The sequence below is a fragment of the Trachemys scripta genome, chromosome 17, assembly GCF_013100865.1.
Source record: "Trachemys scripta elegans isolate TJP31775 chromosome 17, CAS_Tse_1.0, whole genome shotgun sequence".
NCBI classification, from domain to species: Eukaryota; Metazoa; Chordata; order Testudines; family Emydidae; genus Trachemys; species Trachemys scripta.
Window position 1 is genome coordinate 10167870 of NC_048314.1, and position 27565 is coordinate 10195434.

The 27565-nt window shown below is 51.7% G+C and overlaps 1 protein-coding gene across 3 annotated transcripts in view; it reads right to left on the minus strand.

Moving 5' to 3' along the window:
• The window catches only part of ASTN2 (astrotactin 2), a 542812-nt gene that overhangs the window by 150969 nt on the left and 364278 nt on the right, over positions 1-27565 (minus strand). For all 3 annotated transcript variants that reach the window (XM_034793415.1, XM_034793417.1, XM_034793416.1), the window contains 2 exons: positions 8677-8810; positions 6884-7032 (listed from right to left, as the gene is read on the minus strand). In XM_034793415.1, the coding sequence (XP_034649306.1) occupies positions 6884-7032; positions 8677-8810 (283 nt within the window). The remainder of the gene's footprint in view (positions 1-6883; positions 7033-8676; positions 8811-27565) is intronic.

Below are 27565 nucleotides of genomic sequence, written 5' to 3' on the forward strand. Positions count from 1 at the left end.
ACACCACACCATGTGTCGGAGACCAGCATTTCACACTAGATAATGTTTCTCTTCTGTCGGGTGTTGTACGCGGTTACAGAGGCTTACAATGCAAAAACGCTCAAATATTACCTTAAAATATGGGATACAGAGGTTCTGAGTGAGATGAATGCATGCGGGAAATCACAAGCATTCCATACAGTCTAAACACTAAACACATTCTTATCATTCTAACGCCTGCTTTAACAATACTAACACACAGGTGAGCCAGACTGGTTCCAGCGACGCATTTGTCAGTGTTGAGTGGAGACCTGGGGATCCTCGCGTGAGCTGGCTCCTGGTCTGCCAGCATCACAAGTACATTTCGTTATTTTATTTTTAAACCCTTAACTAATGTGGCTATTTTTATGTGAAGCCCTAAAAATCCACCCAAATGTCCTCCCCCGATGAGGTAAACAGGAGATGGGATTAGTGACATTACATGTAATCATCTTGTATTCCTAAACAGGGGCTGGTTAACAAGGAGGCTTTTCTTCTCCCTGACCCATGTGTCACACAGGGAGCCTGCAGCCAAAGGTTTGTTCCTTTCTCCTCCTCCGAGGGGATCACAATGCTGAACTCTCCTTCTTCCAGGGGCTGGAGTTACTTGGCATGGAGGTGTGTAATGCACTGATGCTAACTGCCACAGAGCTCTGAAAGCCTCAGCACTGAACAGCCTGTTGGCAAAGGAGACAAGTCACGAGAACTAACAGCTGGGACAGCAGCTACGGGGACAGAAGCCCACAGTCACAGACAGGCTGACATGGGCAGCAGTTTCATGGAGCAGGAGAGGCTGATTTCGAGGGGAGGTGCATGAACTATCAAGCACGTACAAAGTCCTGTAGTGGGACTGTGGTTTCAGCAGCAGGAAGGGGTGGGGAAGGGGTTAAAAGGACTCACCCATTCACACCAATGTAAAAAGAATCCAAAAGTTTCCAACTCTCACTATCTTTTTGTTCTGTGTTTTGTACAGCACCTGGCACAATGGGCCCTGGTCTACGACCGGAGCTCCTAGGTGCGACTGCAATACAAATAACAATATGAAGGTAGGGAACTGCTCTAACTGTGTGGGAGAGGTCAGGGGGTTATTTGTGGTTCTTCGGATTGGGATGGGATATCACGTGGGCATTCAAAGTCAGGCATCTCACTCCCTAGGTTGCCACAGTGCCCACGCCTGATCTGGAAGATGGATACGGGATCTGGCGAGTCCATTCACCCAGATTAAAAACAAGCGCCTGAGAAAAGGAGTCGGGAGGTAGATCTACAACCGCAAAAACGGGCAATAGCAGCGACCCTCAGAGTCCGGGTCAACTGACTCGGGTTCATGGGGCTCACGCTACAAGTCTAAAAATAGAAGAGTAGATGTTGGGGCTCGGGCTGGGGTCCAGGCTGCAAGATCCTCCCCCTTCACAGGCTGGAGAGCCCCGAAGGTCTGCTCTATTCTTAGCCCCACACCACGAACCCAAGTCACTTGACCTGGGCTCCGAGACTAGCTGCTGTGGGTTTTATTTATTTATTTATTTATTTTTGATGTGTGGACATACTCTGGATGGCTCAGAATTGTCAGTGATCTCTGGAGCCTTTCACCGAGCTTGCTGGATTGAACAGGAGTGACTGTCGGGTACTCCTTGTATCCTGGAGAGAGATACAAGAGATGTGGGACTGAAGACTGTTACCATCCCTCTGGCTGTTTGTGGCCTACATGAGATGGGAAAGGAGGCCCCTTGGTTAGCACTGAATCGGCCTGGAGACTGAATGTCTCTCATTCATTGCAGGAGTTGCCCTGTCTGGGATAAGTGGCAGGGATCTCACTGCTCACATCACTCTCCAGGGCAGCCAGCCTGTCCTCGTCCACCAGCACTAGGGCCATTCACAAAGCCAAGCCACCCCACTGGTCTCCTGTCCCTACATCTCTGAACTGTGGTTGGGGCAGTGAGGAGAACCTTCGTCATGGTGAAATTCAGCCCTGTGGAGAGGACCTGCAAAAGGCCTAAGCACCTACGTCTGCCCTAGATTGAGGGCTTAGGTGGGCCTGCACTGGCCCCTGTGCATGGGGGCAATTTCACCATTAACCCCTTCTTAGACTGTAAACTTGGTGGGGGGAGGGAGGAATGCTGTTCCCATGTGCTTGCCCAATGTCTAGTATAAATAGGGTGCTGACTGAGGCCTCGAGGTACTATCATGATGTACATCGTATACAGGGATTGGGAAGAAGGATGGTCTTGTCCTAGGCTGAAACTCTGGAGCACCTGGTTCTGCCACAGGCTGCTGTGGGACCTGGGATATGTCACTATGCATGAGATCTTCAAAAGCAGCTCAGGGAGACCACATCTAATGGCACAGGAACCGATAGCGGGTACACCTGGCCTTGACTATATTGAGGCTGGAGATCAGAAGGGGGGGATCTAACCATCAGAGAAGTGAGGCTCTGGAACAACCTCCCATCAGGAGTAGGAGCCTATCTACTTTGAAAATGGAGCGTGGTACATTTCTGAACAGGATTACATGACAGGATTGTCTGCAATTACAGGGATTTGACTAGATTTGAGGACTCAAGAGGCTCCAGTCCTCCATTCCTGCATCCCTATGTTCCATTGACTTTCCATGAGAGCTGGGCATGGCGATCCCAGGTGTAATCTCTCAGAACCTCAGTTCTCCATCTCTAAAAGGGAACAACAGTCCTTCCTTTCCAGCCATCCTTTGTCTGCCTTGCCTAGTTAGACTGCAAGGCATTTGGGGCAGGGACTGTCCCTCATTATGTACAGCACCTGGCACAATGAGACCCCCATCTCAGTTGGGGCCTCTATGAACTATTGTAATAACAATGAACAATAATAATCTGGAGTCCTAGTCTGAAACGGATGGGGATTCGGACTGAAGTGGAACCAGAATAAAGAAATGAAAAGCACGTAGCATGGGGTTCTTGCTGCTCCACTCTTTTTCCCCCTTCGGAGGTTCTTAACTTTACACTCCTTCCTCCAGAGGAGTTTTGAAGTCACAGAAAACATTTTCCAAATCTAATATTAGTTCCAGATGTTCACAGACATTTTGGTTTGTACCTCACTCTGTAAAACACATTTTCTCTCTCTTTTTTCTTAAGTGCAGAGCCTGCTTTGTCTATGACATAATCTGCTAGCAGCCCCGCCAGTGCGCGCGCTCACACGCGCGCTCCCGCCTTTCGAGCGGCTCATGTTCGAACAAAGAGCATCACTCATCTACCAAGCTGTCACGCACATGGAGTTGTGAGTAATTGCCACAAACTTTAATCAACAGTTCGGGATGCGATTGCTCCCTCTTCTTTTCTGGCTGCTGAACGGAGAGCCGCTCTCTCCCTGCTGCACGGTGTTGAAAGTATGGTTTGCTTCGCACACAAATTCACCTCGGGAACAGTCCTGGTAACATCAGAGGTTTTGAGGGCTGTGTTTTTCTAAGCACCAGTAATAAGCCTTTAAAAATGTTTATAGCCAGGGAGTTGGGTAGGCAGGTATTCCCCGAGAGGCCTTCATTTCTCTCACCCCCGCCCCCTAGCACCTCTGTCCTGCACACCGAGACAAGGAGAGAGCGGGGCTGGCTCCTGACCCTGACCCTGGATGAAGAAGAGGATAAAATTATTTTTGGCTCAGGGAAAGGGCTTCTTCCACTTGCCAGCAGAATAGGAGGCCAAGGGTTTTGTCGAGATTAGACGCTGGAGCCTTTGGGAGACAGGCAGAGGGCCAGATGCCATACAGGAGCAAATCCTGCCATGTAGCCAAAGGGTGGGTTGGCACAGTGCTAGCAAAGGGCATTGCCAGGAATCACAATATTAGGAGGTTATAACTCTAATTTTTCTTTAAAAAATACGGATTATCTTCCCACTCTGAAAGCCTGGAGATCTCAGGAATAAACTCCAGCAGCATCAAGAGCACAGCTGTTTTCGGACGGTATGGCTGTGCTGCTAAAATAACTCTGCTGTCTCTCTGGGGGAAGGGGGCATGGCCAGCTGCCCTATTGACAGCAGCAGAAGTGTGGAAAACCTCAACTTGCCCAATAACAGAGGCACAGATTTTCCAGGGGGCTCCTGTTTTTAGGTTTTTTGCTATTGATTTGATGCGAAAGTCACTCAGAGACTGGTGATGGGCAGCAGTCTGAGAAAGCAAGAGAAAGAGAAAGATACTCAACTGGAGGCACCCAGGGGCTCATTCTCCGAGTAGCTGGGCACCCACACGTCCAAATGAAGACAACGGGAGCTGCCGATGCACAGCACCTTGGAACAATCAGGCCCCTTGGTGTCTCCAGTTGGACATCCAAAAATCAAGGCATCTAGAATTAGTAGCTCCACAGGCGTGGATAGAGGTTGACAAAGAAGGAGGGAACATTTGGATACAAACAATTGAGAGAAGAGAGAACTTTGGGTTGGTTTGTTTTTAAATGTCTGTTTGTTGTTTTGGTTTTTTTGTGTTCAGAATTAGCACAATGCCCAGGAGCAGAGCGAGGGGCATGCGGCTCTCGGGAGTGATTTTCTTCGCATGTCAAACACATGGCAAAAAAGAAAAGAAAAGAATCATAATAATCTGTATTTCCTCCTGCAGCTGTCGCACGGAGATCCAGCCACATCAAAGAAGAAATCCCGCGTTTCCCTCGTCTGGCCTCACCTGACAAATGCGTGAGCAATCTGGAATCCCCATCCAAACCACAGCGCTTCCTTTAGCGGGTTGCTTTCCTTTTCCATTACTGGAAGGTGCCCCTCCAAGGCAGAGAACAAACCTGCCATGCTGGGAAACTGGAACCGTAACCCAGGCACTGCAGCCGCACTGGGTAGCTTTGGAAATGGAAGTCAGTGACAGGGATGGAGGGAAACTTACTTTGAGACAGGGACTGAGGTGTAAACAAATGAGGGGTACCAATTTTGACTGCCCGCAGTGGAGGCCCCTTCAAGTAATCGGTGGCCTCGGAAGGATGCGCTGATCTTTCCTTTGACAACGAAACCCTAGCCTCTGTAGCACACAGGCTTAGTAACAGGGGCCGTATAAACACCTGAGAGAGAAATCTGACAGGAAGAACAGATGGGACCAAAATTCCCTGCTGGTATAATTTGGCGCAGCTTCCTTGGTTGCGCCAGTTTACACCAGAAGAGAATTTGGCCCATAGGTGCTCAGAAAGTTACAGAATGAATAAACCCACAAAACTCCACCCGCCACTAATAGCCAAATTCTGTTCTCGCCTGCATGAATCTGGCTTGCCCCTGTTGAGCCGAGAGATGGAATTAATAATAATATATGGAGATATACCTCTCTCATAGAGCTGGAAGGGACCCTGAAAGGTCATCAAATCCAGCCCCCTGCCTTCACTAGCAGGACCAAGTACTGATTTTGCCCCAGATCTCTAAGTGGCCCCCTCAAGGATTGAACTCACAACCCTGGGTTTAGCAGGCCAATGCTCAAATCACTGAGCTATCCCCAAACGGTTCTGAATGATCATGGTGAGATAGCGTCTCTGACAGAATCATCACACATTCAGAATCTCAGGTTCCCGTGACTCATCCTCCATGAGTCATGATCAGGAGTCTTCTGCCCACTGCACGTCAGAGGCACTTTAACCACCCCCACCCCTGTGTGTGCGTGCCAGCACCCTGCCCTGCACTGAAAAGCCACTTGGAAAGGAAAGGCTTTCTGAAGAGGAGCCTCTGCTAGTCACGAGTCTGCGGCTTGGCACACACACACCTCTGTCCTGCCCATTTGGATACAAAGGTGTGTCAAAGTGACTGTGACTGGAGCGAGGTGTGACATGGTCACAAGAGTATCCGGAGGACCCTGAGCCCGTGCCAAAGAGAAAGCAGTAGTGAGGGAACTGTCTCAGAACCAGCTGGCCTCTAGCGGTCTACGCTCACCAGCACAGATGCTGTGGGCCTCGTGGAGAGGCTCAGTCTGTCTGGTAGCACTTCAGAGTGATGCCCATCAGTCGGGCCCGTTCCTCACGCTTCTGCAGAGCATGGTCTAGTAATACATACAGTGGTGGGCCTTGCCCCTGCTAGCGCTGACTTGCGTAGCCTCTAGGAGGCGCTCAGACAGCACGGCAACGAGCATGGGATGGGTAGGCAGATAGCACCAGGAAAAACAAATGCAAACAACCCTGCCCACATGTAAACCCCCGTCCTGCAGGATTTGCAACACAATGTTCCAAAGAAAGAACCTGCAATGTAGAGAGTGAAAAATTCACATGCACCGTGACTTTGAGCGTCATGGTTAAATGAACTCCAAATCCTCCATTAATTGCAATATAAGGAACTGAGTTTTGCCTGGTTTTCTCACTGAGCAGAGCAAAGCAGCAGTTTTCACCACCTTTGGTGATATGTTTTAGAACACATCACTTTTAATTACTCATCCAGACCCATCAACAAGTTTCACATCCTTCCACCTTGACCTGCAGGCCCCTGAATCATGCTCTGAGTCTCAGCCAAAACATTCACGAGCCTCAGGGGACTGGGTCCAAGTTCTGTGTTTATAGCTAAACTCCAAAACCAGGTGAGTTTCAGGTGCTGTTAGAGAAGCTTTGCACAGCTCTAACTGATGTCTCTCAGTTTTGTACGTTGCCCAGTTGCTACAATGGTGGGTACTTTCAAAATGCAAATAACTTCTTTGTAGTTACCCAACACTTTTCTCTAATTTTTCCAAGTAACAGAATCTACAGAGACCTTCAAAAGCCACTCCCAGTGCAGGAGGTTTGACACTACACTCCAGACGGTGTCTGCGCTACGTACCCTTCTGTACAAAGCCAACAAAATCCCGAGGACGGAGCTCGGCCCCATCTGCAGTCAGGGATCTCGGGCACAGAATCAGTTAACATTGCTGTGGAATTTCCGGAGCTGCCGCCCCTTGTCCTCACCTACCTGTGTAGAGGTCAGTGTCCGTGTACTCATCAACCTTCTTGTGCTGAAGGACGTAATCGGAGACCTTTGTCCCGATCGCAGGCTGGACATCCAGCCACTCCAGAGAGACCACGGTGCTGGAGGGCTCTACACTGGGGGATAAGCGCAACCTGGGCAGGGCACAAACAAGGCAGAACTGCTGGAGATCAGCTTGCACTCTGAGGAAAGCCAGCCTGTTAAAGCAGCTTCTGCACATATGCGTATGGGCTCCCACACACACACATGAACACAAGAAACAAGGGGACAGTAGGGAGGGGAGGGAGGAAAAAACAAAAAGGGAAACTTTCAGCCAGGTGGAGTCAGATCCTGCTGTATGCTGTTCCCTCCTCCACCTGTTCCCTGAAGAGCCTTGGCCTTGTGACTCCTTCTGAATCAGCATCTCTGGGCTATGCACGATTGAGGTGGCCCAACTCATCCCACTTGAAGGGCTCTCCCTCGTCTCAGTTAACACCCTCATAACTACATCCCTGCCATCTCAGATCAGCTCAGTGACCCTATGGAGAACGGATGCCCAGCCACGCGGGAGAGTGAAAGAGGAGAGCGAGAAGGTCAAACTTCCCTCCGTGTATCTCCATGTAACCCCGCTAAAGTCAATGGATGGGGTATAAGTGAAGAGAGAATCTAGCCCCGGTTGTGCCTGAATGGGAGTGAAGGACTGCAAGAATGTGCACGCCCAAGAGTGTGTACGGGTGTGTGTTTGTGAGTGAGTCTGAGCATCAGGAGCGCCGCCAGCTTTTTTGCCGCCCGAGGTGGCGGAAGGTCCCGCCCCCGAAATGCCGCCCCCGAACAGAGGCGGCGGAAGGTCCCGCCCCCGAAATGTCACCGCCGACCGGGGTGGCCAAAGATCCGGCCGCCACGGTCACCGCCCTCCAAATGTTAGTGCCCTAGGCAACCGCCTAGGTCGCCTAATGGGTTGCGCCGGCCCTGTTGAGCATGTGTGTGAGCAAAAGAACGAGAGGGATGAATAGGTACAAAGTGTGAGTTAGAGAGCGTGTGTGTGAGAGAGAGAACGGGAGTGAATGTGTGAGGTGAGAGAGGGAGTCAAATTCTTCATGCTGTGTGCCTTGGATCATAGAATCGTAGGACTGGAAGGGACCTTGAGAAGTCATCTAGTTCAGTCCCCTGCACTCATGGCAGGACTAAGTATTACACCATCATCATCGCTGACACCAGTGCAAAGGAGAGCGTGAAATGCCACCGGATCAGAATCACGCCGACTTTGCACCCCCGTAGGACTGTAGTCAGTGACAACACAAGGTGCAGGGCTATTAACAACTGGGCTCTGAGAGTACAAGTGTGTTTGCTGAGCTCAGGATGGGAAATCAATGCCGTCTGAGGATACTGGCTTACTAAAACTATGTTCTCTTCCTAGTGGAAAGCTGGAGCCAGTCTCTCTTCCTGCTGTCTCAGCTAATTCCCCATCAGTTTGCTCCTGATTTGTTCTCGCTCTGACAAGCCACAATGAATTGCACTGTAATTCCATTTCTTTCGCCGTTTTAAATCCCATTCTACAAGCTGTGCTAATAAGGTGATGAAAAACAACAAAGAAACCTCCCAGGGCCACAGCCAGCCTCAGGATATCTGAAAGGCCTCAGTCACACAGCAAAATGCACCGGACTGGGGACCTGGGTTTGAATGCAGGAGCCAGGAGGCATCTGTGGGCAAAACTGTAACCCCACACAGCGAACCAGAAGGGGACGGAGTATGTGCTGACCACACCACAACACAGAAGCCATTCACCAAGAGATACATACACAGGCTGAGGGAGAGGACTGCAGTTTGGGAGTCCATTCTCGTCGAAGGCATTGAGGTCACATCTGCACCAATCCTCGATAACGTCTCCTTTCCCTGAGCACCAGTACGAGCTCATCAGGGCTCCCCTGAAGGCCTAGAAAGTTTTATTAAAAAGAAACAAACATGTAAATGCTTAAAGCTCAGGGAAATCAGCTAGTCCTTACCCTGCCCCTATTACCAATGGCAATGTTACTAGATCTGGAAAGGATGAAGGAGGGGCTCATGGATGCGATGGGACTCAGGAGACCTGGGTTTAATTCCCAGCTCTGCCACCGACTTCCTGTATGTCCTTGAGGAAGTCATTTAATCTCTCTGTGCTTCAGTTCCCTCATCGGTACAAGGGGGATAATGATTTTGTCTTGATTGTTTAGACCGTCTGCTTCTCCCAGCAGGGCCTGTCTCTCTTTATGTGTCTGTACAGCGCCGACCACAAAGGGAGTCTTTTGAGATGTAAACGGGCCCATGTGGTCCACCGGGACTTTATTGCAGAAGGACAGGGATAAACCCAATTCTAACAAATCTGGGCTCCCTTAACACTACCTGAAATTTCAGCAGGATGTACTACTGTTCTTTACTTCCATCTTTTAATTTCCCTTATGCTCCACCCCAGAATGTACTGCATTTCAGAGGTGAGTCGAGTGACTCTTGAATAAAAAGCACCCAGGGGCCATCATGCATGCTGTACTCACACACTCCTGACTCATATGAGCAGTCCAACTCACCACTGAAGTGAGTGGTGCTACTTGCTTGAGTAAGGATTACTCCCAAGAGTAAGGACTGCAGGACTAGGTACCCTAGTTGGTACAAACAGAAGAGTTTGTAAAAGCACTTTAGGGAGGTGCATCTGCTGGAAATTATTAATACCTCTGCACAGTCATTAGCATGACAAGAACGTCTCACTGCAGTTCCTACTGCCTCAGAGGACTGATACTACAATATGAGCCCCAAGACCAAAGATGATCCTCATGGATCAGACTGCAGGATCGGCCCTAGATTAGTAAAGGTGAAATCATTTAAAAAAAAAATCGAACTTTCCTTTGAATCTATGCCTGGTGATCGTTTACTTTTTGCTGTTCACTCAGCTTAGGACAGAGAGACAAAGCGGGTCAGTTTCACTGCTGGTCCTCATGCACTAGCCCCAGGCTGTTGGAGCGGAGTTGCTAATACCGCAGGGGAATGCTTAAAACACAACCAGCACCCTGGTCTAGTGGTTCAGATCTGTGACTGGGTCTCAGGAAACATGGGCTGGAGAGCCAGGAGTCCCTCCCACCTGCTGTGTAACCTTAAATTGCTTCACCTCTGTTGCCCCTCCCATCCTTTGTCGGTCTTGTCTACTTTGACCGTTAGCTCTTTGGAGCAGGGGCTGTCTCCCACTATGTGAACGTACAGCACCTAGCACCCTTGCACTGCAATCTCAGTTGAGGTCTCTAAGAGATACTACAATAATGAAACCCTGACTTCACTGTCATTATTTTTTTAAATCTACTTCTATTAGCTTTTGCAACTCCTTTTCCAGTGTATTAGAAGCCCTACATTTTGGCCCCCAAACTATTGAGGAGGGTCCTCTATATATCTAACAGCCCTGCTGGCTTTCCCACCCCAGCCAGCTCTTATTTGACAAAACCCCAGTACTTAAAGCAGCACTATTTCACCCCCTTCAAATCTCCGAGAGTGCCAGACCGCAGTTGCCTGGCCCACATGATACGACTAATTTTAAGGGTTACACCTTAAAGATTGAAATCACCCCTTGGGGAGGACAGGGATGGCTTCAGCAGATTTGGTATTTAACACAACACTGTAGTAAAAACGCCTTCCTCGAACCATTTATAAAAAGAAAGGGTATAAATAGAGCCATACGTCACACTCTATTGTTTGGGATTTAGTCAATTTCCCCAAACACGCAACCACCTTTATAACAAGGCGCCTTGAGTCACCCAAGTCTGCAATATTTCTGCTTCCAGACATTTATTAAATGTTCCCATTAAAAAAAAAAAAAAAAGGGGCGGGGGGCGGGGGAGGATGAGAAAGAGAGCAAAAGAGAGAGAAAATACATCATTATTCTTTAGATCCTAAGTGAAAGCCTAAAAGCAGAAAGGGTATTTTTAGGCAATTAGAGAATGTCTAGAACAGACAAACAGACAGACAGATCAGATGCATGAGAATGAATTGCCCCATGTTGCAACCAGACGATAATCTCTCAACCTCTGCATTACCCAGAGGGTCTGCTATAACTAATGTGACGAGGAATTCATGGAAAGGAAAAATACATAGGCAAAAATACATCAGCCCTACTCCATAACCGGGGGATGTGGGGGGCTGTACTGCTGACTTAGGTACGATGCCATAGGTGGCTACCCGGGATGATTCTTTCTAAATGGGGCCACCGCTCGGATGGGATTTCCTGATGATTTTGAAAGAAGAGGAGAAACTGACGCATGGATTTTAGAAAAGCATGAGGGAGCCTGAGAGAGAGAGCAGGCTGGATTTCCAAGAGGATTAGAAGGGCATGGAGCTGACAGTACTCTCCAGCCAGGCCAAGAAGGGGGAAGGAAAGACCTTAGATCATTCTTAGCCTTTTAACTGCTCCCCCTGCTCCATGTTATGTGTCCTGCTGTTTACAGCTCCCTTCTGGCCCACATGGGTGCGGGCTCCCCTCACATCTCCAGCCAACAGGAGAGACTCAGTGAGCTTGCTGGAGTGAGCGGGGCCATGTGCAGAGTGTCAGGGAGCGGAGCACCAGGTGGAGCCGAAGAGAGAGAAAACACCTGAGCCACTTAAGAGGAAATAGCTTCCAGCGCTCTCCGAGCTCAACATCCGCCAGCGCCCAGGGGGTGGGAGCATGCAGACAGCTGTGTCAGGCTGCCCAGGAAAGTCACCTGGCCCAAAGCAAGGTCTGCCAAGCAATGTATCTCCTCTCATACTGTCACTGTGTGGCTACACTGCCCTCCTGCCACCCTGCACCCCGCACTGCCCCCTACCACCCCAGCACTGCACACTGCCCTCCTGCCACCCCCGCACTGCTAGGTTGCCCGGCATCCGGTTTTAGACCGGAATACCCGGTCGAAAAGGGTCCTGGTGGCTCCGGTCAGCACTGTTGACCGGGCTGTTAAAAGTCCGGTCGGCGGCGCAGCGGGGCTAAGGCAGACTTCGTACCTGGCTCTGCGCAGCTCCCGGAAGCGGCCGGCATGTCTCTGCGACCCCTAGGTGGACGGGCAATAGGGAAGCTCCGCACGCTGCCCCCGCCCCTCAGCTCAGCCCCTGCAGCTCCCTTTGGCTGGGAGCCGCGAGCAATGGGAGCTGCGATGGTGGCGGCTGTGGGCATGGGCAGCACGCAGAGCCCCCTGGCCCCTCCGCCAGGAGCCCCACGGAGCTAGAGCTGCCAGGCAGGGAGCCTGCCTTAGCCCCGCAGCGCCGCTGACCGGGAGCTGCCTGAGTAAGTGCCACCTGACTAGAGCCTGCAGCCCGCACCCCCTCCCACACCCCAACCCCCTGCCCCAACCCTGAGCCCCCATCTGCACCCCAAACCACTCATCCCTGGCCCCACCCAAGAGCCCACACCCCCTGTCCCAGCCCAGTGAAAGTGAGTGAGGGTGGGGAGGAGCGAGTGCCGCAGGGAGTGCGTGGAGACAAGGCCTCAGGGAAGGGGCAGGGCAGGGGTGTTTGGTTTTGTGCGATTAGAAAGTTGGCAACCCTATGCACTGCACACTGCCTTCCTGCCACCCCCAAACTCCACACTGCCCTCCTGTCAGCCCCACACCCCACTGCCCTCCNCACACTGCCCCCTACCACTCCCGCAGCCCACACTGCCCCCTACCACTTCCACACCCCACACTGCCCTCCTGCCACGCCCGCACCCCACATCGCCCCCTACCACCACAGCACACTGCCCCCTACCACCTCCACACTGCCCCCTACCATCCCTGTACCCCACCTCACCCTCCTGCCACCATATTACCTGTCCTCATACTGTTACTCTTCACATCTACGGCCCTTGCTCTGTCTCTGCCAACCTATACAAACACACGCCCAGGCTGCGTGTCACACCGTCATCCGAAAGCCTCACAACCCCAACCCCAAATGCTGCCGCCCCCTTGCACTCTCCCCATACACACTACTCGTGCAGCGCATGCCTGGCACCATCACAACGTGCCCATACATCCTCCATCTGCGTCTGCTGTGGCATGTCACCATGCCCCCGCGCTGCCCCCGAGGACGGTGCAGCAGGGGTGCATGGTCAGTGGTATTTCACTAGCACACATGCGCTAGGCTTCCATTGAGTCAGAGGTCAGCGCTTTTGCAGCTCTCTTTTCCCCACCTAGGCTCTCTATCACTGCTGGATATCCTGGCTACCTAGTGAAGAAATCTCACCCACCATGGCCGTGCCCTTTAGCCCCATCCAAGAGCTAATTTCTTTTGTTGTTTACGGGAAGTACGTGCTTTCCCCCCCCCCCCCAACCCGATACACTTTAATTCGATCCTGCAGGTACAGAGCCCTGATCTGCCTTGTGTCAACCTTTACACAAACGAGGTTAGCCCATCGATGCGTCCTTCAATTCCACTCATTAGGCCGAGCGCACCTACGCGCAGTAACAGAGTTACACCGAGAAACAATGGGCCCCCGGCCCTGACAGCAGCCTCTATTCAATTTCCCTGACATTTGTTTATGGAGGAGCAGCCGGCTGACGTCAAACCGAGCCAGGAGAGGCCAGGCGTCGGGCTCAGCTGCCAGCCAGTGGGCAGGCTTCAGCGGGGCTGTGCTTTGCTTGTCTTTAATCAGGGTTTCTAGTAAGTGTGTGCGCTGGGGAGCATGTGCGCGGAGGAGGGAGGGGGGATCAGAGGCAGGGAAGAGGTCAGGTGCTTTGGAAAAACAGGATGGGCGCAACAAAGGTCAACGCGGTTCCTGAAGCAGGACTCCAGCAGGATCCTGCAGCCTGCAGGAAGTTGCATTACCCTTCCAGGGCACGACAATACAATGCAGGGGCTCCAGATTCCCTTTGGGGCCACCACCTTGCCCCTCAGGGGCTCCATGTCTACCTTAAAATCCCCACTGTAACCTTCAGGGGTTCCCTGATGCCTTCAAGGGACATTGCCACAACATTCAGGGCTCTGCACTGTCCTGGGGCACCCCTGCTGTAAAGTGGGGTGCCCGGCTGATTCTGCTGTAGCCTGTAGGAGTCCAATATTTCCTTCTGTGGGACCCCCCCTGTAACCTTCAGGAATTCTCGGCTGCCCTGTAGGGATGTAGTACTTGATGAGTGGGACCCACCTGGCTTATTGGGTCTGAGTGTGTCTTTTGGGGGTGCTGTCTGGTTCTTGGAGGGGCTTGGTCTCAGAGAGCGGTAATGCTCAAGGGCTATCTGCTACCCGTCAAGCTGGGCTGCCACCGTAACCCGGCTGCCTACTTGCTTTCTCTCTCTCCGGAGTATAGGAAAGAAGGAAGGGATGCTGCACAGGGCCCACTTACACAGACAATGGTGAAACTGCGAGAGTGACCCTCAGGGGAAAAAGGACTGCTTGCAGACGGCAATGGTGGGGCACATCTGAAGGGGGAGAGATCTGCCATATATCAGTCTTTGATTATCGAGTGTATCTTCAAACATAGCTGTGCTCAGGCCCAAAATACCTTTAATAAAGCCCCGACCCTGGGTGACAAGACTCTCTGCTCCCTGTCTTAGCATTGGAGTATCTGACTGGGGGTTAATCCCCCAGGAGTCATAGAATATCAGGGTTGGAAGGGACCTCAAGAGGTCATCTAGTCCAACCCCCTGCTCAAAGCAGGACCAATCCCCAGACAGATTTTTGCCCCCGATCCCTAAATGGCCCCTTCAAGGATTCAAGGCTGTGAACTCACAACCCTGGATTTAGCAGGCCAATGCTCAAACCACTGAGCTATCCCTCCCCACTTTCTGCCCTTTCTGGTCCTTGACACAGCTACCTCATTGCTTTGGTGTCTGTGACTGAAAAGTAATTCTTCCCCCTCCCTCAAAGTTAACCCTTCTCTCTTCTTGACACCATCATCTTAGGACACTGGCAAGGGAGGCCCATGGCACCATAAAGTTAACCCTAGATGTGCTGATTTGGGGCCCGATCCTGGCAAAGGGCTGAGCAATGGCAAGTCCATGGGAATTGAGGGTGCTGAGCACCTCACAGAATTGGGCCCTCCATGTTGGCAGAGTAACTCCCTTCCCACAATGCACTGAACAGGCTGCTCGTCCTGCGGGAGCTAACCACTCCCCAGCACCCTGACCCTGTGCTGAGTCCTCAGGCAAATTTCTCCTTCATTTGAAAGTATCCAAATTGTATTGCTTCCCTGTGAGTCAGGCCACTTGGTTTATATCCTTCAGTGCCAGAGGGAGATTTATGAGAGGAGAACCTGGCTCAGAAGTTTTATTTTCGAGATGAGGAGTCATGCCATTAGATATATGGCGTTATGAATCACTGCAACAGCATCAAATTTGCTCTTAAAGGCATAATAAGACTGACACCCCACACCCACACAGACCCATATAATGGATTGATGGTTCCCCCCACAGGACGGCTACTTTGTTTGTTTTGACGTGAACAAGACATAAAGGGCCATAAAGCCCCATCTTGCCATACGTTGAGTCTGTGCTTAACAAATATTAGGAAAATGAATGACCCATGTACCCCATCTATCCTTGACGTGAGTGCAGATGGGTCTTTCTTCTCTTATTGTTTGTGTCACGGGGAACACAGGGCTTGCTTAGTTTTCATGGTTCAGCGGGGCTCAGCAATTGAATACAGAAACATTTTAACTGTCTGCCGACAGTTCAAATCTGGGTGAGAAAGGGAGTGATGGAAAGTCCTTCCTGTCAGACAGCTTTTTGGTGGTCGCTGGGAAATGACCTGCGGGCCCCAGTCCAGCTCCCAGGACCTTGAACACAAAGGAAGTTCCACCACCAGGACTGACTGAAGAACAGTTGCTGGATAATGGGGAGGGAGAATCTACTTCAAGTGCCCGAGCTTTCAGGCCAGCCTTTTCTTGAGGACTCAGCACCCACCATGGGGCTCAGGATTTCCAAAGAGCTCAAAGGGTTGGGTGCATGTTGGGTGCTGAGCACGTCTGAAAATGTAGCCTCAACTGGAGTTGCTGAGGACTTGGAAATCTGGCCTTACTTATTCTTTGGATCAAAGAATTTTTGTGGTTAGTGCATGCCTCATTTTCAGGAAGAATTACAAAGCGGAAAATATGTATAAGGGAAAAAATGCAGGCAGGTTGAATGCGGAAGTGGATTTCCTTGAGGGAATCTTGTTATAGACTGTTTGGATGGATTATTACGATAGAAATTGGCTATTCTGGTACATTTTGTGTCTTGCATTGGTTTGCCAGGTAAGTCTCTCAAACCTTAATCTCTGTATTCCCCAGGGGCGGCTCTAGGCACCAACGCAGTGGGGGGCAGCCAGTTGGTCACCGTGAGGGCGGCTGTCAGGCTGCCTTCGGCGGCATGCCTGTGGGAGGTCTGCCAGGCCTGCGGCTTCGGCGGTAATTTGGCGGCGGGGACGCTGAAGGTGCGGCACCGGTGGACCTCCCGCAGGCATATCGCTGAATCCGCGTGGCCCCGCCGAAAGCCGCCTGACTGCCGTGCTTGGGGTGGCAAAAACCATAGAGCCGCCCCTGGTATTCCCTCAGTGACTGACTTCTTGGCTAGACCAACCTCAGCAATAACAAATGAGAGTTTCACCTTTTTCTTGTTACTCCATGGTCTCTGTGGAAGTAGAGAAAAGGGATAAAGGGGATTTAAACACATATATCTTAGTTTCTAGGAATAGAGCAAGAGTCAGGCTAACACTAGCTCTAATAACGCGAGATTTCAAGGCAGGGCCTGGGCAAGTGGAAAGCGAGTGGGGAAAAAACTGTAAGAGATACTGTTTTTCGACCTTGTGTTAGATAAGACTGGAATACAGATTGTAGCAGGAATTGCTGAGAAAAGTAAGATAGCAGAAGGAATATGTATAAACAAGATGTGGTTGTTGATCATTATTGTCTGTAACCAAAGGTATAAATGCTTGCCCTAATTGTTTATCTAACGGAGACCTGCCTGGGACGGGGGAACCCCTGTCCGAGTGTACTCTCCCCTTGCAAGTTTAAGGAAAATACACTGTCTCTAACATGTTGCAAACAACCTAAGAGTGAAGACTCTGTTTTCTTCCACATCTCCTTCAAATGGTACTGGAATAGCCCCTTTGCCAGGAGGAATGGGTACAGGACTCAAAATCAGCATGTCTCTCAAAACCAAGAGGAGCTTCTTACTGAACGATGTATGCAATCATGGAGTCTTTTCTGCATCTGAGAGCAGGGCGCTAGACTCCTGGGTTCTAGTCTCAATTCTGCTGCTTGTGCCTTGGGATACCTTGGCCAACTTGCTTCACCTCCCCGTGCCTCAGTTTTCCCACCTGTAAAATTGGGATAACAATCCTTTATTACATCGGAGTGCCTGTGACGCTAAAAGAAAGTCATGGGGTTCCTCTCTTTATGTCCATCTATTCATTTTGCCTAAATATAAATTGACTGCATACTCTCATGATGGTGAAACTGAACAAGATGCTGAAAAGAATTATCCTCTTGCAGCTCATTGCAAAGGGCATTGAGAAAGGAGCACCCATCTATTAGGCCATTGTGGATCATCCCAAAAGAGGTAGTGTAGTGGGGTGGCTGCCCCACTCCTGGAGAACAGGGGTTAAAACAGCCAAGCTAGGCTGATTGGAGTAGCAGCCACAGCTGTTACCAGCTCCACTAGGGCCCAGCTGGCCCTGATAAGAGGGCTGTGGGCCAGAAGCTGGAGGAGTCTCTCTCCAGCCCTGGAGGGAGAGGGCTTAGCTGCCGGGAACATATGGTACCTGAAACTTGAGCAGTGCTGGAGAATAGAACAAGGGCTCTGGGGAGCTCCAGCCTGGGAAACCCCCAGGCTGAGGCCTAGGAGAAGGCCTACACAGGTACTGGGGTTGCAGAGGTGCAGCCCGGGTTAGGCAGAGGCAACTGGACCAACCTCCTTGCCAGTGATGAGTGGCCCTGACAGACTGCAGTCTGCCCCAGTGAGCAACGGCTAGATGGTGACTGGCAGTAGCCACTGAGGCAAGGTGGGGATAGAGGGTTGGGGGTTCCCCTGGGAGGGGAGACCCAGATTGTGGGTTACTGCTGGGGGCAGAACCCAGAGGAAAAGGGGCACCGGGGTCCAGGAGGGACATGGGGGCCAGCGGCAGGTGAGACACTGGCTTGCAGAGGGCGCTCCGGGCTGGACAAGAGCTAATTCCCAGGATAACCAGCAGGAGGCGCCGCACTGGTGAGTCTTACTTCCCTACAGGTAGATACAGGTCTGATCTTTCTTATGCCTCCATCATCCTATATGGGATAGCAGACTTTCCACTGTGACCCTCCATTCAATGGGCTGGCATTCAAAGCTGCTTTCCCTCTTGTGCATCATGCATGCATTGTCTGTACTGCATAGTCTGACTGCCTCTAGGCCCCACCTGTTACTCTCTGGTCTCAGAGATGTACCCTGTGACTTGGCTACATGGTCTCCATGCATTTCCCAGGCATCAATAACAGGTATATCTAGGCAACGCTACATGAGTTCCAAAGTAACATCACATCCCTCTGGAAAGAAGAACCAAGGCCATCCAAGACATGGGATCAGCTTGATCTCTGGTGGCAGTTAGTCACACAGCCAAGACTAACATCCTGCCTTTTTGTACCGCTACCTTGACATTGGGGTCCATTAAGCACAGGATCCTCCTTGTCAAATGCCGCTACGGCTGTGAGGAGTGGAGCCACGGCCGGCTCCAGGCACCAGCCCACCAAGCATGTACTTGGGACGGCATCTGGAGGGGGGCGGCGTGGCACGGCGCTCCGGCCCGAGAGTGGGGCCGCCACTGGGCTCGCTGCCCTCCCCGCGGCGCTCTGGCCGCTAGGGAGAGCAGAGCCCTGGCCCGCTGGCCGCCGGGGAGAGCGGAGCCCCAGCCGGGCTCTCCGCCCTCCTCCCAGTGCTCCGGCCGGTTGGGGAGAGTGGCCCGCGGCCGGGCTCGGCGCCCTCCCCTGCCGTGCTCCCTGTGGGGGGGAGGGAGAGGGGGCTGAGGCTTTTTTGCCTGGGGCGGCAAAAAAGCCAAAGCCGGCCCTGAGTGGAGCAAGAAGTGCCCTTGAGATACAGCAGCCAGTTCATACCTTTATCATGATCACAGGGCAAATCCCATGCAGATAAATGCTACACGTTTTTACAGCACCTAACACAATGGGATGCTGATCCATGACAAGGGCTCCTAGGCACTACAGCAATACAAATAATGCCCTGGGCAAGGATTTCATTCATCGGCGAGCGAAGGTTCTGCACCTAGCTAGACCGAACTGGAATCTCAGGTCAGACCTCGGTTGCAGTGCATTTCAAAGCCAGCAGCCTGGTTCACTGGGCTTCAATGCTACTCCATAGAAGTTACAGCATCTAAGAGAGGAGATAAAAATGAAGGCCTTCCCAGACCAGGGACTCTTTCCAGGATTATGGAGTTTGCGTCTGCAAGTCTGTTCCAGGTTCAGAGCAAAGGAAGGTGAAATTTCCCTACTGTTGTTGGCAGGCGACCACATCTTCTAGTGCTCACACCCTCCTCTGCTCCGGCTGCTTCTCCCTGGGGAGCAGTATCTTCTGCAGTTCATCCTGTGGAGGGACATCCACATTTTGCCAGAGAGCTCAGGGTGCTGGAAAGGATCCAGGATGGGCAATGCACTGGCTTCTGTTATTGGTGGGAACCGAGGGAGCAGCAGAGGAAACTGGAAAACCTGGCAGCATCAGACAACATTCATACTGCAGCGACAGTCCCGTCCAGGCGAGTCAGCTTTGCTTTCACACCTAGAATACAAAGCTCCCTGTTATAGCACAATAGGGCAGATCAGAACGGGGCTATTCTCTTGTCTCACTAATGCATGTCGGATGTGGACGAGATCCATATCAGGAAGAGGCCCAAGTGGCTAAACTTTGCACAGCGTATTAATGCAAGAATGACGAATGCCAATTAACAGATAGAACCTCCCCTCCTCACTCAATAACAACGTTGTCCCCAGTTGCTCTGGCTCCCTTGTAACTTTGTCCATGGAAAAATAAATTGCTGGCACCGACCTTCCATGTCTTCAGACTCTGCTTTGGGGGAGTTATCTGCGTGCACAGCGTGTTTTCTTTTCTTTCCGAAGCCTGCCTGGCCTTCCACTTCTGCGCAGTCTGGAGGGACAAGGACCCTTGGAGAAGCTGGCGAGAGCTGCAGTGTTGGAACCAAGGCCTTGTGAATGCCAGTTTCCCGGGCATTGCTGCCGATCACACGTACAGATTTTTCCTCCCCCCTCCCTAAAATAAACAGCTCTGGGATACCAGATCCCTGAAAAATGTGACCAATGGGAAGGGGCACAAATGTCTGTCTGCTTGAACAGACTTCAAGGGATAAGAGCAAAATATCACAACCTTGCATGCAGTGCCTCCTGGCCAGCTGTAGGTCAGAAAGTGCTCTGAGTAAATCCAGATTTGACATGCTCTACCTCCTCTTTGATTGTTTGCCTCCCTGCATCCGCTGAGGCTCTCAGCACTACTGCATCCCGATTCATTTTCTCAGTCCATGGCTCTGGCTTCCCCAGGTCCAGGTTTGCTCTGCCTCCGGGGCAAACTGAGATGTCATCAGAGAGAGTGATTAACTCGTGGAAATCAGACATGGAAAGGGCTGGCTTGGCCAAGCTGGCCATATCTACACTGGCTTGTGAGCCTCACAGAGACCTTCCCAAGCTGATCTGTAGGTGCTTGGATAGTTGACTGTCAACAAACCCTTCTATCCTCTCCCACCTGCCATCACTTCCTGTTTCTTCTCTGCCCCAGAGCATCCCAAGATGTGTGCTTGTGGATCTGGGGAGATGCTACACTACCAGCGTTCCCAGGGTTTTCCCCAGCAAACATAGATGTGCACTTCACACACACTTTCCTCGGGGATTCTTGCTTTGCAAATTGCTACTTCTGAACAGCATGTTACAAAGCAAATCCCTGCTGGAAACGTGTGCTACCTCTCCGTGATGACAAAGCACCTTGGCTCATGTCATCCACCTGGGCCTCTGGATCCCACTGTTACGGGGTTTCTTACAGCTCCTTTCAATCTCCCATTTTCCCTGGCAGGAGCTCTGGCACAGCAGCTGTTTGAAGCGCTGTCCTGGCGCACCCTCTCACAGTGAGACCTGGCGCTGTGGCGCGCCCGCCTCAGTTTCCCCACAATGATCTTAAGCCTACTCCCGGCATAGAGCTGACTTGATCTTCCCGCAAATCCACCTTTCCATGGTCACAGCATCCTTTAGACAAACTCCCCCCCCCCCCAAAAAAAAACCCAAAACAAAACCCCAAAGGAATCTTCGACCTAGCTGGGCTCAATATCCAGCCCCCTTCCTTACTGGTAGGTCCCAGTTGCAATGCAGTCTTCACATCCACCAACAGGTACCTGGGCTCTGATTACCCCAACAATCCCACCTCCTCCTACCATGGGCCCTGGCCAGCCAAAGTCCTCAAACAGCTCCTGGCCCTCACCCAGGCTTCACGACCCCCTGGCAGGAGCAATCTGCCTGCTCTTCTCCCAGCCTACCTCTGCAGTCAGTGCCTCTTCTTTCCTCCCCAGCCAGTTATCCCCACTGGGCTTTCCTCCTCACAGGCCCCACCTCCAGCGCAGATGGCAGCAGGGTGGGGCTAAGTGAACTGGGCTGACTGCCCCCCGGATTCCTGGTCCTTAAAGGGGCAGGCCATCCTGTCACAGGGGGTTCATCCATCAGTGGTGGAAAGTAAATGCATTGCCCAGGTGCTCAAACAGCATGCAGGCGAGTGCAGCGTGAAAACCCAAACAGAATCAAATAGAATGGGTTCCCCCCTCCACCCCTGGGGAATAGTTGGGCATGGATGTGTGATAGTGATATCAGCTTAAAGGCAGGTATCAGAGCCAAAGCCCCGTTGGAACCCCATTCTCAACTGCCTATTAATTATTATTACCCTAAGTGCTACTGTAGGACAGCTATGTCCATACTAGATTGCAAACCCAGGTCTGCAGGACCTGGGCTTGTGGTCTCATGTGTTTCCAAGCCAGCGTTTGAGCATCCACACTGCATTGTAAACCTGGGTTTACAATTGCTGGACTCAGGTCTCACGCCTGTACTAACATATCCCTACTGCACCACGCAGAATTTCTGACTCCGGTCTGCCACTGGAGCTGTGCCCACACTGCAAAACGACAGGGCTGGGGAGTGGCAGGTTAGACGGGCTGGCATTGCTTTTACCGCTGTGTCGTCTGGACCTACTCAGAGCAGGTTTACATGACCTGGAGGTAACAACACTGGCTCTTTGTCATGACTAGCGCCCCCATGTTGCAGAGGCGCGGGGAACTTCTACGAGAAAACTTAGCGCAAACGCAGCCGCAGAGTTGAGACGTCTTGTGGAGGGTGCGTTACTTTTAATTACAGCCCCCCTCCCAGCCCAGCACCCGAAAGAGGTTTGGAAGGATGGGGGAGTGGAGCGTGTGAAGAAGGGGTTCCCTCCCTCTCTCCTTTCATGGCCTCATTTTCATCAACGGGCCACAACTTTTCAGGCAGCTCAGCCAATCAAACGAAGACAACCCTGTGGTCTCTGAGGGGGGTTTCTTAGTTGGGGATAACTCCAGGCTGCCGCTGTGGGTCAGACTCAATGCAAACACCGCATGCTTCCTCAGTCCTGAAGCTGTGCCTCCCTCAGCCGAGACCATGGGCCTGCTCTCACATGCTGATTGGAGCGCCTTCTCTTCCGGCACGGAGGCCCCATGGCCGAGCCTGGCTGGCTGGAATGCTCAGGCTGGGGTACCATCGGAGTGGCACACGCTAACAGGAATGCCGGGAAGAGCCAATGAGAGCCTTCCCAGTTGGATTTTTCTGCTTGGCTCTTGGCCGTTTACTTGGCCAAATTTAAGAAGGACAGATGGCCAACACGTGTCTGAATCTCCTTCTGCTTATCCCATCTGCTTTGTGCAGCAACTGAGAGCGAGAGAGAGAAGAGGGGGAAAGGGAGGTGGGCAGCAAGCTGCCTTTGGGGATTCCGGCAGAGTTGGTTTCATCGGTGGGGCTGTTTGCAGTTCCCTTTGCGACCCATCACCTCCAGTCACAGCATTCCAAGGACTCCGCAAGCCGGAGCGTTTCCCAGACAGGCGGCACTGATGGGCAGACTCCTACAGCCGCCGAGGATGGGTGGGTGAAGCATTGATGAAGAGGATGGACCGGCTCTCAGGGGACAAACCTCAGTGCACATTTGCTGATCAAGTTCCCAGCGCAGCCCTGTTTGTTCAGAGAAGCAGGTGGGTGTTGTCCCCTCCTTTAAAATATATATGGACCATACCAATACTTTCAAGCCTGTGTAAGGGGAGAGAAGGTAATAAGCGTAGATAAAGGCCTCTCTAGCACTACCAGGAGAGCGCCTTTGGTCAGATGCTGGGGGGGCCACAAACTAGGCCATCATTTAAGGCCTCTGGCATACTGGGAAGTGTCAAGTGTTGGCTCGGCTGAGCCTTTTCAGGGGTGGCCAGATCCACACAGAGACACAGGGGAGGGGAGCTGGATGCACACTGGCAACAAGAGAATGCAAAGTGCAGCCAGTGGCATCAGACCATAGGTAGTAATGAAGAATTGTGCTACCATCTAAAGAAACCTCCCCCCACCACACACACTCACAGTGGTACGGTGCAGGCGGGAGGATCTGTCACAGGACTCTCACATGCTGTGGAGTGAGAGGTCTCCACTTGGGGTAGGGGAGATAAAGAAATGCCCCCATAGAGTCCACCGAGGTCAGCACTGCTCAGTTGACGCTGGGCAGTTCCTTCAGCTGAGGAAGAACAAGGGTGCGAAGGGAGCCTGGCCTCTCCTCTTACCGAGGCCATGTGGGAGGTGACGGTACCTAGACTGCCGCGGGTGTTTTTGACCATGCACCCTGGCAGCTCCAGTCACGCGGCAAGCCCTGCCTGTTCTTTGCTGCGAGGGCGACACGGCTAGAGATTGACGCTGAAAGTACTCACGTTTAAAATTAAATAAAGGCCCCAGAGGTCTCCTAAAATTCTAACTAGAAGTTCATTTGTCTCCTTACATAAAAACAGAGCTTTGAATCCATCTCCCGCAGGAGACGAGATTAATCTCCCCTTGCTCCCCTTCCCCCGCAACCCTCTAAGCGTTTCTGCAGCTGGCTGAGCTGCTCCGGAAGAGCTTTTTTTTTTTCAGTTTGGTTGATGGGGGAAAGTGCAATGCAAAGGAAAATAATATCTTGAAAGAGGAAGACCCCAGCCAGTCAGGTTTGACCCCCTCAAACCAGGATCCCTTGGCTGGCGATCGGTGCAGAAGGTGGATTCCTGCAGGTAACCAGCATTCTGTGCATGCACTGAATTGTTTAGGTCTCAATGCTGTGATGTTCAGAGTGTGTGGGGGGGAAGCATAAGCTCCATTCTCCTCCCGCTGCCTCTCTGGGTTAGCGGGCTGGCTCGTTTTCCAACCGCCTCTTCCAGGGGACTTGGAGGTTTACAGAGTACGCAAACCTGATGTCTCTCTCTTTCTCAGCCTGTGCCTCTGGGTGATTATCAGGAGCAGGGCTGCTAGTCAATCACACAGCTGCAGAGAGCTGAGAAGTCAAAGAAGCAGAAAGGTGAGAATGATAATATTACAGGCTTTGCTGCACTCAGAGCTGGAGGAATTCCCCCTGCCCGGTCGTTGCAGGAGATGGATGTTCCCCCAGCTCAAAGTTGGAGAGCAGTGCCAGGGAAACTCCAGGTGCAATGCGAATCACCTTGCCCGACCCAAGAGGTGGATGTGAGGCCAATGTAGGGTAGGAATACATTGGTGGAATAGCAGGGGCTAATGACCAGGAGACCAAATGACCATGGCAGACATCTAAACCGCACCCTCCCAAAGGCAGGGTGGAGTGATTCCTTTCCTTGGCATTGGAGCCTGTCTGAGAAAACGCTGTTGTTACATGTCTCTTCCTGTGGGGCTGTTCGACGGCTGCTGTGTTCACTTGATTGCATTCTGTGCCAAGGGTCACGGGGAGAGGGAGCTTTTCCATAAGACAGAACAAAGATGTACGATGGACAGAAACCTTTGTGCTTCAGTGCACAAGCTGAACTGACCAATACATGATGGAGGAGAGGGAGAAACCTCAGGTTACTCAGTAAACTGACAATAAAGAGTATGTTGCACCTCCCTCTGAAACTCTGACGGATCGTTGTCAGAGACAGGATCCTGGCACAGATGGACCATTGTTCAAACCCGCTGTTACAGTGCCTGTGGTGTTACGGTGCATGAGCAGACTGAAGCAGTACAAAGACAGCAGACTAGCCTACACACTGACATGGTCCCCAGAGACCTCTAGTGAGAAGATGCCCCCCAGTGCATGCCTTAGTCACAGCCTCTGCTTATTCGCATCAGGCTCGACTTAGGCAGGAATCAGAGGACCGGAGCTCACGGGAAACCAAGCTGGGTAGTAGTTATACACTGAAAAGAGGCAACAAAGTCACCCGCTCCACTCAAGACAGTTGAGTCGCACCAATTTGACTGGTAGAGCCGGAGTTCTCCGTGGAGAACGGGCAGTCCTTTCACTGCAGAAGCCTTCATTAACAGTCCATGCATCACAGCACAGATAGCCAGAGAAGGCCATGAATCGGTGTTTGAATTTTGAAATGAATTTCCTTGGACCTGTCGCTGAGTCCCACGGACACCGGAGCAGTTGAGTAGCTGGGAAAACGTTTGCGGAAAGAGAATTTTGAAGATCCACGTGTACAAGTATTTGCAGAAAGCAAAGTTTGAATCCTCAGACCCAAGCACGGACGCGTGAAGTGCTCGTGCATCCAATCTGCAAGCAGAAATACCGTCCAGCATGTGACTTTTGGGATCAGTTGCAGCCTGGCAACACACAGGAAAATTCAAATATTCACTATCAAAGAATCGACCCACAGGTTATTTACTAAATAGAGGCGAAGAACTCATTATCTGCTTGCAGACACTACAGGAGAGCATTAGCTACATCAATTGACTATTACCCACTCCCACAGGAGACAGCAAACGGGAGTGTTTGGAGGAATAATTGGGGATCCTGTGCTTGGAGGAAAACACTAGGCTAGTTAGTGTGTGATTCATGTTGCATGGCTGTTGCAGTGAAGTCTATCTCTCTGGGCTGAGTATTCACACCAGGCCGGCCAGCTTGGGGTTTGAGTGGTAGTCCTAGACACCGACATTTGTTGTTTGTGCTAAAGGTCGATCAGTATATCCAAGTCCCCAGTCCTGATGCTTTGCCGGTCAATGCTTTATTACCTTTCCCTTCTGCTCTCTTACAGCAAATCATCACCTAGAGCCAGAGTGTCATTTTACAGCCTATCCCACATAAGGGGCAGCACATAGCTACCCTGCCCTGGGAGCAGGCCGGGAACCGCAGTGGGATTTTGAGAATCACCTGGTTCCTCCTGATCTCCCCATACTCTGGGGTGGGGGAAGTTATCCACGCCAGCTCTATGCTTGGTACAGATCACTTCCCCATCAGTACTGGTGCGTGGCGAGGGAGGGAGGAGTCAAGGCTCTTCCCACTGCAGGTCCCGTCTGCCCATTCATGCAGGATGGGGAGTAACGCTGCATTAAAAGCTGCTGTCCCTTTCATGCACTGACCCATGATATGGGGTTGCATGTGCAGGGGGAAGCTGGTAACCTCTTACATCCTTGCTTTGGTGCGTAAAGTAGCTCAGTGTCCAGCAGGATCCATGTCACCACTCCACAGTTCTGGCCCAACGGCGACCAACAGGCTGTGAGCCTGGAGGAGCCAAGTACCACCGAATGTGCTCCCCACAGAGGGCCTGTATGGCAGTGCTCATGGGAGCCCTGATTGCTCCAGGCGCGCTACTTAAGACACCAAGAAGTGGTCTGTGCAACCAGGTGGATCCCCATCTGGGTCTATGACAGACCCTGCTCCTTTGCCTTGCTTTGGTTTTTGGCTTCTGACCTCGGCGTTGGTTCTTGGTTTCTGACTCCAGCCCTACCCACTAGCCTGACCGACCCAGGCCCTGGCCGGGACAATTTGGTAGGATTAATTTCAATAGGGAGTGAACTTAGCCCATGGGCGTCGTGAAAGTTTCCACTGCACATTCTCCTCCCGGCAATCCTTACCCTGTAGGATGCCAACTTCTTTACAATAGAGGGCCTGCATCATTTCAACCCCAATTCTTTCTGTCAATGGGGACGCTGCGCTCTCCCCAGTAGAAATCATGTCGGGGGCACCCAGGCTGCCATGCAGTGTACATCTTGGCTCTCTCTGCCCACACTGGGATGGAGAGACCTGACTCAGTTTCCCACAGTAGCGACGGTGAGTTCTTACTGGGGGCTCATGTCTGGCAGCTGTGAATTACGGCTGATTGGCTCTGAATATATAGGGAGCCGTCTCAACCAGCAGAGGATGCAGAGTTAAAGGGGAGAATAATCTGCTGAAAGCGACTGAAGCACAAGGAGGGGAGGAGCAGAGAAAGCGAGGAGCAGAGGGAAGGAATGGGGAGAAAGGGGCGGGCAGACCAGATGATAAAAAGGTTTAAAAATAAATGTAAAAGGAGGAGGGAGAGAAAGGGGGAAAGAATGGAACAGAAGAAAATAGGAAGTGATATGAAATAATTGAGAGGGAGATGGACAGCAAAAGACAGAGAGCAAGCTGTGGTGGGGGTGGATATGGAAGACAAAAGGAATTAATTACCTGTGTCCTGCCACAGACAAAAACAGGACCCCTAGCAGGACCGTGGGTGGGCAAGTGGGGCCTGTAGCAAAGGCAAGCATCAGAGACTCTAGACAGACAAAAG